At 41.1% G+C, this 12,655-nt stretch overlaps 1 protein-coding gene across 9 annotated transcripts; it reads left to right on the forward strand.

Moving 5' to 3' along the window:
* Positions 1-2,551: 2,551 nt before the first annotated feature.
* LOC131317994 (protein AGENET DOMAIN (AGD)-CONTAINING P1-like) lies at positions 2,552-9,133 on the forward strand. Of its 9 annotated transcripts, none has more exons than XR_009197465.1 (7): positions 2,566-3,148; positions 4,100-4,561; positions 4,832-5,317; positions 5,403-5,888; positions 6,337-6,440; positions 6,880-6,988; positions 8,234-9,133. XR_009197465.1 is itself a non-coding variant. In XM_058347754.1 (5 exons), exons 1-5 carry the CDS (start codon positions 2,687-2,689, stop codon positions 6,349-6,351), a joined length of 1,908 nt encoding a protein of 635 aa, XP_058203737.1. In that variant the 5' UTR covers positions 2,552-2,686; the 3' UTR covers positions 6,352-6,719. The 9 variants fall into 9 exon arrangements, 5 of the variants coding, with proteins under 5 accessions (XP_058203737.1, XP_058203733.1, XP_058203736.1 ...); XR_009197464.1 differs by having other exon boundaries at positions 6,880-6,953; XR_009197466.1 differs by having other exon boundaries at positions 6,337-6,425; positions 6,880-6,953.
* The last annotated feature ends 3,522 nt before the right edge of the window (positions 9,134-12,655 follow it).

Raw genomic sequence — 12,655 nt, forward strand, 5'->3', positions numbered from 1 at the left:
TATTTTTAACCGTTGTAGGCTAATTTAAAAAAAAAAAAAAAATTTGCTCGCTATGATCTGTTGATTTAAAAAAATTGCTTGCTATGATCTGTTGATTATTGCTATTACTCGTTGATCATAGATAACTGCTTTGGTGCATGTATTAAGGGGGGGATTGGCATAACTCCTACTTGAATAAAAACTATCATTTTGTGTCATCATCAAAAAGGGGGAGATTGTTGAAAAATGTATGCATTATAATTTGTGAAAATTTATATGCATCTCTATTAATTATTTTGATGATTAATTCAATGATATTTTTATTCGGCAAATACAAAATTATCGAAAAGTCGATTCCCGAATTAAATATTTTCGTGACCTTGAAATATAGCATAAAGTCTCTTGGATTCATGATTTATATTTACAAAGACTTTATTGAGCTCAATACATGCTTTAACGGTTTATTTAGATGAAATTGTGAGCCACAGGTTGACGAACCGGCTGACAAGCCGGCTGTCTGAACAGAAAGCTGTGACAACCGGACGACCACCCGGATGACCACTCTATCAAACGGCTAGTTTCCAACGGCTAGTTTCAAACGGCTAGTTTCCAACGGCTAGTTTCCAACGGCTAGTTCCAACGGCTAGTTTCCAACGGCTAGTTTCCAACGGCTAGGAAGCATATGGATGGCTATATAAGGCATCAAGAACTCATTAATGAGTACATACACAAGCTACAACATTCCATATTATTGCAAGAGCAAATTCTCAAAAGATCAAAGCCAAAAATTCTCATTGTTCTTCCACTTTCATATTATTCTTGAGAGAAAATTTGTACAAGTCGTGAGCGATAATTTTCATACCTTCTTCACATACTTGTATTTCCTAAGTGAGTGTTTGAGTCAAACACTTGAAAGCTTAGAAGACCAAATTCGGGTTGGAATTTGGGTGTTATTGTTTTTGAGAAGTTTTCGGAGAAAATTCTTGCGGTTGTGCTAGCTCCTCGGGAAAGCTAGAGGCATTCGGTTCTTGTAAGCACCCGCAAGACTTACAAGTTGTAATCTTTTAAAGATTAGTCTAACCTTCAAGTAATTGCTTGAGGAGAAGTGGAGTAGGGCCGGACCGTGGACAAATCCGGACCGAACCACTATAAACGGGTTCTATCTCTCTATCTCTCTATTTTGATTGCATACTTATTGTTTGCATATATTGTTAGAGATAAATTTTTATTGGTAATTATTACTAGCAATCCTATTCACCCCCCCTCTAGGTTGCATAATTTGGGTAACAGATTATTTATATACGGTTATCAGAAGTTAGTTAATGAAGCCGCTGCGCGGACCAATTCAATAAAGTAAAACATATAACGTTATATGTGAGTTTCTATGCTGTGAAACTCCAAAAAAATAGAACATATAACATTATATGAAAGCTGCTGACTTGTGTACCTTCCAACAAAAAAAGAACATATATTGTTACTCGAAGCAAGTCATTGAAGCCGCTGCGCGGACCAATTCAATAAAGTAAAAATATAATGTTATATGGGAGTTTTTGTGCAGCAAAACTCCAAAAAAATTATAGAACATATACCATTTTATGTTAATATATGTACGTTCAGATGTAAAACGTGGAATGTTATATGTTCTTGTATTATAATAAAAAAAGATTTCAAAAACTCATATAACGTTAAATGCGAGCCGATGAATGAGTACATAACGTAAAATGTAAGTATCACACGTTAAATGAGAACTGATAAACGAGTATATAACGTTATATATGTACAATTACGTTATATACAATGTATCAGAAAATGAGAATCTTCTGTCGCTTTATTTCAACGTAACTGCTGGGATTTCAAACGTAGAACGGATAATGGGCTAAAAATGTGGGATTTGAATGGAAAGGGTAATCTTCTCTCTCTCTCTCTCTCTCTCTCTCTCTCTCTCGTTTGGACTCTGTTTCCTTTTTGGATATGGGAACAACGTGAATATGAGAGATTTTATAGGAGTGGGATATGAGAGATTTTTTAGGAGTGAGATATATCAGATTAACAGTTTTTAAAGGTAAGGGTATTTTGGTCCTGAACTAATTCCTTTTTTAATTGAATTGGACTTAAGGCCTCACCAAAACCTAATTAGTGGACTAGAGGGGTTATGAAATTTAGAAGTGGATTTAATGGGTTACAAATATGCTATAGTGGACTTCCCAACAATTTTTTATAAAAACAAAAAGAGGTTTGAATTATCCTACACGTTAGACAAGGAGAAAAAGGCTGATCAGTTTTGCTACGTGGCACCCTTCATATGCTTGGCGATTGTTATTGTTTCGTAATCAATAATTTTAGTAACACATCCAAATTCACATCTAAATATGGTCACACTTATATATATGTGGTGGATACCATATACGAGTACATATTAGAATATGTAGTGTGTGTGGAACTCATCACCACTTATATAAATGGTGAGTGTGTGTTTGGATGTGAGTTTGGATGTGGTAGTAGGCTACTAGCACCATTGTTTCGTACTGAGTAATTAATAAAGCGCATAAAACGGGGAGATTTTCAGTAGTAACTTTCGCTGATTCTGACGCCACGCAACCGTGCTCCCGCCAACCCCTCAACATCATCATCAATCTTCCCTCTCTCTCTCCCGCTTCTTACAACCACGCTTCTCTGTCTCTAGAAATTAGGGTTCCCGACGGACACGATGCCCTTGCCGCATTTCGAGAAAGGGGACAAGGTGGAGGTTACCAAAGGAGACGACGACGACAACTCTTCTTCTTGTTGTTCATGGTTCCCAGCCTCTATACTCCGCCCATTTCCAGCTAAGCACAAGGGCCAGATTTACGTCCAGTATGAAACCCACTCCGAGGAGGACGATACTGAGACTGAGACCAAACGACGCCGCAGAGAGTACGTCTCTGCTTCCAATGTCAGGCCTTCGCCGCCCCTGGAGCTACACCGCTACTTCAAAGTTGGGGAAAACGTCGACGCATTTCACGACAAGGCGTGGCGGAGAGGAACGATTAAGGATATACTCGAGGAGTCGAGGTATGCGGTGTCATTTGAGGGTGTGTTGGAGGAGCAGTTGGAGTTCGATCAGTGGAACTTAAGGCTTCATCGGGATTGGGAGGATGGCTCCTGGGTCCCTCCTTTCCACCACCAGGTCGTAATCAATCTTATTAGTAGATTACTACTAGTACTATTTAATTTGCTACGCTGTCTCTTTGAGTCTTTGTTAATTGCTATTTACTCTAGGGTTAAAATATGTAGTAGCTCCTAATACGTAGCACTACAGTCCCTTCGCCTCACTATGTAGTACTAGTACGAAGTTCATATGATGAGCTAAAACATTAATTGTCCGGTCAGTTAAAAAAAAAAAGAACTAAAACATTAATCAAGGGAAAATATGTAGTTTTCAGCTCCTCTGTACTATATGTAATAGTGGTGATATTATTATGGTTCGCCAATCCTTTCATCAAATATGGTATAATGGAAAAAAGGGCAACAGATGAATTTCAATCCATTCAGCTACACGATACTAAAATTGAGGTAGAAATTTTTTCCAATACATCAAGGAAGAGACAAGTTAGTGAAAGAAGCTTTTGGAAATTTCGTAAAATACTCGATGAAATAATTATATTGCAACTTCATATATTGGTGTGAGTGCCATGAAAACTTGTTTCTTGTGGGATTTACATTTCCCTGGTACAATGTGTATATACCTCTGGCAATCTAATCTGAAATGGATAACTTATGAAAAGAAAGCATACAATTTGTTTCTGTGGACTGTGGAGTTTGCTTTCTCTTATAATATAAAAGAGACCATCCATTTTAAAAAATATGAAATGTAACATAGCTGGGGTGCAAATTGAACTTTAGTTTTTGGGTAGGATGCTTCAGTTTTCTTCTTGTATTCTATTTATCCAGGCCTTTTCTTTTCTTTTTGAAATTTTATTATAAGTTCATGAGTTCATCGGATCTTTCATATAGGGAATATATGGGAATTCTTTCTGATGATATGTGAACTTTCTGTATGTAGGCGTAGACACACACACATACTTGGAAATTCAAATGCTGTTTTTAACTCAATTTGCATTGGTGCTCAATTTATGTTCAGATCCAACCTAAAGAATTGAAATTGAGGATAAAGTTTAGTGGAACAAAGTCAGATGCCAAGTTCAGCAAGGGAACAATGGTGGAAGTAGGAGGCGTCAAAGAAGGTTTCCAGGTTTCTTGGTATGCAGCGGTCATTGTTGACTTAATAGGGATTGACAAGTTTTTGGTGGAATACCAGACGGTGAAGACATTGAATGGCACTGCACTCCTCAAAGACAGTGTTGATGCTTCTAATATTAGGCCTTGCCCCCCTGAAACTCCACAAATCAGCCATTTTAAAAAGTTTCAGGAAGTTGATGCTTGGCATAGAGATGGGTGGTGGGTGAGTGACATTGTTAACGTTCTTGATGACTACAATTACAGAGTCTACGTCAGGAGCACGAATGAGGAAGTAACTCTTGAACATTCTAATTTGAGGCTTCATCAAGACTGGATTGATGGTAAATGGGTTACTGCTTCCAGGGTAGGATATCTTTGTCCTCTTAGTTTCTGTGTTATGTTCCCTGTTCTAGTTTTAGCCTTCAATGACTAGTACAACACTTATGTCTTGCTTCCTTAGACACAACTGTCTCAGTTTTACAATTAACACTGAAAAACACATTCCCCTATGATATCTCCCAGAATTACTGCTCTGGGCCAAGTTATCTTATCCTGTGTTCAAATGGTTAACTAAAGTTTGCGTGATTTCAATTTTTTTGGTTGTGTAACCAATATTTGAGGGTCTGAAATGCAGAGGTCATCCGGGTTAGAGTTGAAGTCCAGAAAGAGAGACGTGGAGTTCAAGGTAAAGGTGGGTGGAAGAACGTCAAAGGCAAAGTTCAAGGAGGGGACACTAGTGGAGGTAAAAAGTGATGACGAAGGTTACCATGGTTCTTGGTTCACTGCAGTCATTGTTGGCTCACTAGGGGAGGACAAGTTCTTGATTGAATACCAAACACTGAAATCAGAGGATGAAGCTCAATTCCTTAAAGAGAAGACCGAGGCTTCACATCTTAGACCTTGTCCCCCCGATATACAGCGGGTTGACCGTTTCAAACTTTTTGAGAAAGTCGATGCTTGGTACAATGATGGATGGTGGGTGGGTCTTGTCTCCAGAGTGCTTGATGGCTTAAAGTATGCAGTTTATTTCTGGACTACAAATGAAGAACTGGAATTTGGGCATTTTAGCCTGAGGCCTCATCAAGAATGGATTCATGGAAAATGGGTTGCTGATTTCCGGGTATCACTTCCTCCTAGTCGAGAATTCTTCTGTGCTCATTCGTTTAATTTTGCATTTTGCTAATATTGGAAAGGTTGATATGCAGAAAAAGGCATCTGTTTTGTCTCTGAAGCCCAGACCAGGAAAGTCGAATTGCCAGAATGGCTTAATGACAGCAGAGGCAAACTACTTTTGCAAGGGGATGAAGGTAGAGGTCAAAAGTGACAAAGAAGGTTTCTCAGGTTCTTGGTACCCAGCAGTCATTATAGGCTCTATAGGGACTGGGAAGTATTTGGTAGAATACAGGACACTGAAATCTGATGATGAAAACAAGCTCCTAAAAGAAGAGGCTGATGCTCCATGCATCAGGCCTTGTCATCCTGTAATTCAAAGGAAGGATCCTTTTGAACCACTTGAAGAAGTTGATGCTTGGTACAATGCTGCATGGTGGGCTGGTGGTGTCTGCAAAGTCCTTAAAGGCTCAAAGTATGAAGTCTACATTAGGGGCACAAATGAGGTATTGGAGTTTCAGCATTCTGATTTGAGGCCTCATCAAGATTGGACTGATGGAAAATGGCACATCCCTTGCAGGGTATGGCATTCGTATGCTTTTAAATCATGCAGGTTTCTTTTTCCTAACCATGGTTGACTGTGCTATGTAAATTCAAAGCCCCTTACCCCTAGACAATCCAAATGAGACCGTCTGTTGAAACGTCCTCTACAACTATCCAGTGTTCTCAACTTGGCAATTAGGTTCTCATTAATGATATAGTCATCTTTATTTTAGATATATTAACTGTTAAACATCAATCTAGTCGCTGAGATTATGCATGACAATGGGCTTTTACAAATGTTTTTCTTGGTTATATTTCTTGTGCCATTTGTTGTCGATATCATCGTGTAAATTCATATAGTTTTCATTGCTATCGATCCACACTCTTAGTAAGCATAAAGAACATTCTTCTCGTCTGACATCATCCAGTCCCTTATTTGTTACCGATTTTCTGTTTTATACTTGTTATTTGAGTGTTTTTGTGCAGGGTCGGAAGTTGTAATGATCAAATGAAGCATAGATGGTTAATTATTCCAGCCTGCAACCTTATCTTCGTAGAGAATGTGTTCATCCTGGGTATGAAGGGGAGCTGTAAATGATCTTCCCTGCAACAAATTTTGTTCAATCTGATGACTTTCTAGGCTTCAGTAGCTGAGCTGCTATGTGCAAATTTGACTTGAATAGTAATTACTAATTAGGATACCTATGTAAATTTTCTGGTATCTATACAGCTAAACAAAACTGGTTGAGGTTTCCATTTTTTGTTAGACTCTGGCTGAAGTTTTTTGATTTCAGCATCAATTGTTTGCACAAAAGCTGATTTTGGAAACAAGATTAGGCTTAGAAAGGATTTCTGTTAAAAAAAAATATGGTTTTCTCCCTACCAAATAATATTGTTTATCTTGCCTCCATCTGGAAACCAGAAACCCTGCCCTGGAGTGAATTTATTTCCACTTCTTATGTCTTGTTCGGCCAACTGTAGACAAATTAAATATCGAAGCATTGACTGGAATATCTTTTTATCCTGCAGAAACTAATGTTGTAAAAGTCTTGAGCCCTGTTGACTCTACCTGTAGAAGGTCAACCACATGAACTTCAAGGAAGGTGAACCAAATGGAAAGCTTCTTCCCTTACCACTGGTTTGTTTCTTGATCTTCTTTGGCTGGATATAGGCTGTGATTCCAGAATCGTGCTAGATAATCTTGCCTTCCACCTGTTCGACCTTATGGTCTCTCATCCCCAGGAACCCATTGTCATTTCCCTACCCAAGTTCTTTAATGTCCTGATAAGGCTGGATCGCTCTGGCGAGCCCATTACTGTACATTTACCCCACAGAAAGTTCAGGCATATTTCATCCTCATAATAAACTTTGGGTCTAGCCTTGTTCTTTTAGGCTAGAGATCTTTATTTGACTCTCTGGGATGAGAACTCATAGTGTTGAGGTAGGAAATTATGTTCATGATCCATGATAATAGGTTTGGTGAAACAAGTAATCTGCAAAAGGTTAGAGATTAAGTTGGGGCAAGAAATCAATGAGGGTTGTTCTTTTGCTAAGGGGGATAAGCTTTCAGTAGGAATATGCTTTTGAACAAAATTCGTAATGGCCAAGTTCTATACGGTTTCGGATTCTGTTGAAATTTAGAGAGGTAACATAATCTAAAAAGGCTTAAATGACAAGATAAATCATGGAAATTTTGGTCAAACCTAGGAATCTCAAGGGCCTTCAGGATACATTCCACCAAGGTTGCATTCTAGTTGGTGGGTAACTTGTTAGAGTTGCTTGGCTGTTGGATGGGTTGCAGAACCCCTACATGAATTATTCATGTTGCCTTCAGTTGGTTGAGGCTCAGGAAACTGAACTTTAAGTCATTCCATGTCAAAACACCCACCTTGTTTGAAGTTGCCATTATCTCATCACTTGAGATAAGATATGCGTGAGGCTTTTTTTTCCATCAATGGGAAGAAGGGACGATTACTGGTGATCTATTCTGGAAACATTCATAGAGCCATTAAACCGTTACAGAAGATAATTATTTGGTCCAATTTTTCTTTTGAATTTTCTGTTTTGCTGGGGGGGGGGGGGGGGGGGGGGGGTGGTGCCTGGTGTGTGTGCAACTTATCTTTTGATACAACTGGTCTGCATTCCCTATGTGTTATGCTGAAGTGAAAACTTATAACACTGAAACGGTCCATTTGTACTGAAAATGTTGAGTGCTGAAGTATACTTACCCCTAGTGATTTTTACCTTGCATGTTTAAGTTCCATTAGGTTGGTTCTATCATCTATGTGCCATGAAACTTAATCTCATATAGGTCTATCCTGTTAAACCCCCTATTGATTGCAAGGTGGGGAAAATAACCCATAACTGCTTGATTGGACTAAAGTTGCAGGGATTTAATAGTTAAGCTCGTGGCAGCACATCATGGGATTGAGGGGTCTCTGTCCTTCTTAAAGAGTGAGGCCAAAAAGTGGGCATCTGATTGTAACACCATGCAGAAAGTCACATTGTCATTTGCCAGTGCGGGTCTGTGGTTTTTATCAGGAGTATACTCTTGTTGAGCAGAATGATGTGATAGCCGCAATTATTTCCACAGAATTGTACTCCCAGTTGTATGGATAACAGTGTGTTCTATTTTCCTTGAGAAATCGTGAACCATGAGACTGGATTTTTCATAAAGAGAGAGTCTACACCCACTGCTGCATTTCACCGCTCCACCCATCGCTTGCTGACGTGGAGCGAAATCCAACCAAAACCCACCACAATTCTCTTGATATCCAACTTGAATTCGAACAAGTGACCTAATTTATCAATAATAGCCTTGCATACCGTGTAAAACACGTGACAAGCGGTGGCGGAGGAGTCGAGGTCGAAGTGGCGGGCGAGGGACTCGTAGGAGAGGCAGAAGAGGGCGGCGGTGAGGGCGGAGTCGAGGGGGTGGGAGGGGAGAGGGAGGAGAGAGAAGGGGTTAGGAGGAGGAGAAAGGAGGGTTTGGACTTGCGGAAGGATTTGACCCATCTGGGGTCGTAGTTAGAGGAGGAAGCAGTTGAACCAACAGGGGTGTTGGGGGGAGGAGAGAGAGGTGGACGTGGACGTGGACGTGGAGGATGTAAATGATAAGGATAAGAACCCTCCTTGATAACAAACCCTTTCAAATGTAGTTGTAGATATAGACAAGGATAGTTTTTCAAATGTATTTTTCCACTTGTAATATGCATCTCTTGTAGCCTATTTAATGGACTGTATAGATGAATACAAAGTAAGAAAACATATTTGTTTACTCCAAGTCTTATAGCCTTTATATGGTATCAGAGCGACAACACTCCAACGAGTAAACCGATCCTTTTTTTTTTTTTTTTCCTTCCTTGCTTTCCCTTCATGGCTGATCTCCAAAGCTCTAAGCGGCCTGCCGACGTCGTTTCAATTCCTCAATCCACAGATTCTAATCAGGCTTTGATCTCTATCAATGCCGCTGCTCAACTTCCTCTCAAACTCACACCAATAAATTATCTTTCTTGACGTGCACAGTTCAATTCCCTTCTCATTGGGTATGATCTCAAGGGCTATGTTGACGGGTCTCATTTGTGTCCACCGAAGAAAGGGGCTGAAGCGGCTAACCCCGCCTATACTTTTTGGATGCGGCAAGATCAACTTCTGCTACATGCAATTCTTGCATCTGTTTCTGAGCAGGTGACTCCTCTCCTTGCATCTGCAGCAACCTCCCATGAAGCCTGGACTAAACTTACCAGACTTTATGCCAATCGATTGCGTTCACGCGTGATGAGTCTCAAGGAGCGTCTCGGAAAACCTTGTGACTCCAAGCCTATGGCAGAGTATTTACAAACTATCAAAGCTACCTCCAATGAGCTCGCTCTCATTGATGCAGCTGTACATGAGGATGACCTCCTCCTTTATATTCTCAATGGCATCGGTAGTGAGTACAAGGAGATTGTTGGTGCTCTTCGTGTTCGCGAATCTGACATTTCCTTTGAAGAGCTTCATGACAAACTTATTGATTATGAGGCCTTCCTCCAAAAAGACACTGCCCAGACCACCCCTCAGGTGATCACCGCCAACTCCACCCATCGCTCCAACAATTACCAGTCTAGTCGTGGCTTCACCAACAATCGGACTGGTTCTCAAACTCGTCAGCAAACCTTTCGACCTCGCAACAATCAAGGACCTCATCCCAGCCCGCATCATGATCCAAGCCAGACTCAAAGCCAAGGCTACAAAGGTGGCTACAAAGGATTCTGTCAACTTGTGATCAACAGGGTCACACTGCTAAACGGTGTCCGCGTGCTCGGCCACCACACAGTTAGGATCCTATAGCAAATTGCACTGGCACTACCCATTCCACACCCCAAAATTGGCTCATTGACTCCGCGGCCTCCCACCATGTGACCACTGATCTCAGCAATCTTTCCATGCATTCAGAATATGATGGCCCTGATAATATTGTCATCGGTGATGGTTCAGGTTTGAGTATTAGTCACACGGGTTCTATGAAACTTCCTACCCCTTCTCACACTTTCTCTTTATCCAATGTTTTATGTGTCCCTTCCATGGAACAAAATTTAATTTCAGTTTCTCAATTCTGCAAAACAAATCAAACTTCTATTGAATTTTTTCCCTCTCATTTTTCTGTGAAGGATCTGCGCACCAAAGAGACTCTCATTCGAGGCCTGAATAAAGACGATGTGTATGAGTGGCCAAAGTCCGTGCATCTTCCCTCAATAAAGCCATTAGCTATGGTTGGTGTTAAAGCTGCTTTGCATGACTGGCACAAACGTCTCGGACATCCTTCTATTAGAACCCTTCAGCATCTTGTCAAGCATTTCTCTCTGCCTCTATCGTCTTGTTCTACTAATTTCACTTCATGTAATTCATGTGAATGTAATAAGAGTCATCGGCTCCCATTTCATGTTTCATCTCTTAAGAGTCGTGGTCCTCTTGATCTCATTTATACTGATGTTTGGGGCCCTGCTCCTGTTCAATCCATTGACGGTTTTAATTATTATGTTATCTTTGTGGACCATTTCACGAAGTACATTTGGTTTTATCCACTAAAGAGAAAATCAGAGGTATTTACTACGTTTCCCCAGTTCAAGGCCTTGGAGGAAAATTATTTTAACACAAAAATTGTCTCTACTTATTCTGATGGTGGAGGCGAGTTTCAAAAACTTCACAAATTTTTTGCCTCTTTTGGCATTTCCCACCTCACCACTCCCCCATATACTCCTCAGCATAATGGCTCGGCAGAGCGACGTCACCGACATATTGTTGAGACTGGATTGACTCTAATGCATCAAACATCTCTTCCCTTGTCGTTTTGGTCTCATGCTTTTCAAACTGCCGTTTATCTAATTAATCGACTTCCCACACCCATCCTTCCAAACACCATGTCTCCTTTTCAAGCCCTTTTTGGTGACTCCCCGAATTATTCCAAAACACGTATTTTTGGTTGTTTGTGCTATCCTTGGTTACGACCGTACGCACAACACAAACTTGAACCTCGCTCTCGTCCATGCATTTTTCTTGGTTACTCTCTCACTCAGAGTGCCTATAAGTGCTTCGATTCATCGTCTCAACGCATTTTTATCTCTCGCCATGTTACATTTGATGAGTCCATTTTTCCACTAGCGACATGTTCGTCTGCGCATCCCCGAGTCACCTCCACCACAATCCAGTCTTGGTCACCCACTGTTATCACCACCTCTCCGTCCGTTTTTCATGTGCCCGTCTTGCATGGCTCGTCACAACGCACGCCACGGCTCAATGAAGATGCACCCGCTTTGCCCATCTGCACATCACCCGTGCCTCAGAGTCCCTGTCGCAGTTCCCTTACTCACAACACAAACATTCCCCTTCCTGCACCTACTATCCCCAACCCCCCACAAAATGCGCCCCATAACCCTCCCGACCCAATCTTATCCTCCTCTCCTGCTACCGATAATTCCCATGCCATAATTTCAAATTTAAACCAAAGAGACCCACCTAGAGTCCAACCACTAAATACCTCTCCCAAGCATTCATTTTTGAATCAGCATTATCCTATGAGTCCAACCACATCTCAATCTTCTCCTAATCCAACCACCTTGATCAGTACCCAATTGGACTTCAATTCTCCAACACCCAATTCCCACTTACTCGGTCAATATTCACCCCTCCTATTCCCACGGCTGCAAACTCCCCCCCAGGCCTCACCCAAATACTTGATTTGAATCCATCTGTTCACCTTCCTCTCGCGCCGACCCGCACCCATCTCATGACCACCCGCTCACAAAATAATGTCTTCAAACCCAAACAAATAAATTCCACCACCAAACACACCCTACCCAATCTCATAGAACCCACGTGTGCCTCTCAAGCTATGTGTCACCCACACTGGCGTCAAGCAATGTCAGAGGAATTCAATGCCTTGATTCGCAATGGGACTTGGGAGCTTGTCGCTCCATTGCCCTCCCAGAATCTTGTGGGATGCAAGTGGGTATTTCGCATCAAACGGAAATCCGACGGTAGTATTGATCGATACAAAGCTCGCTTGGTTGCCAAGGGATTCCATCAGCGACCCGGCATTGATTATAGTGATACATTCAGTCCGGTTGTGAAACCTATGACAATCCGGGTTGTTCTCTGTCTAGCTATTACTCAAGGTTGGCAACTTCGCCAACTTGATGTCACAATGCCTTCCTCCATGGCTCTCTTTCTGAAGATGTCTACATGTCTCAACCTCCGGGATTTATTGATGCCAATTTTCCTTCTCATGTATGTAAACTCCGGAAATCTCTTTACGGTCTCAAACAAG

Source organism: Rhododendron vialii, chromosome 2a (genome assembly GCF_030253575.1).
Source record: "Rhododendron vialii isolate Sample 1 chromosome 2a, ASM3025357v1".
NCBI lineage: Eukaryota > Viridiplantae > Streptophyta > Magnoliopsida > Ericales > Ericaceae > Rhododendron > Rhododendron vialii.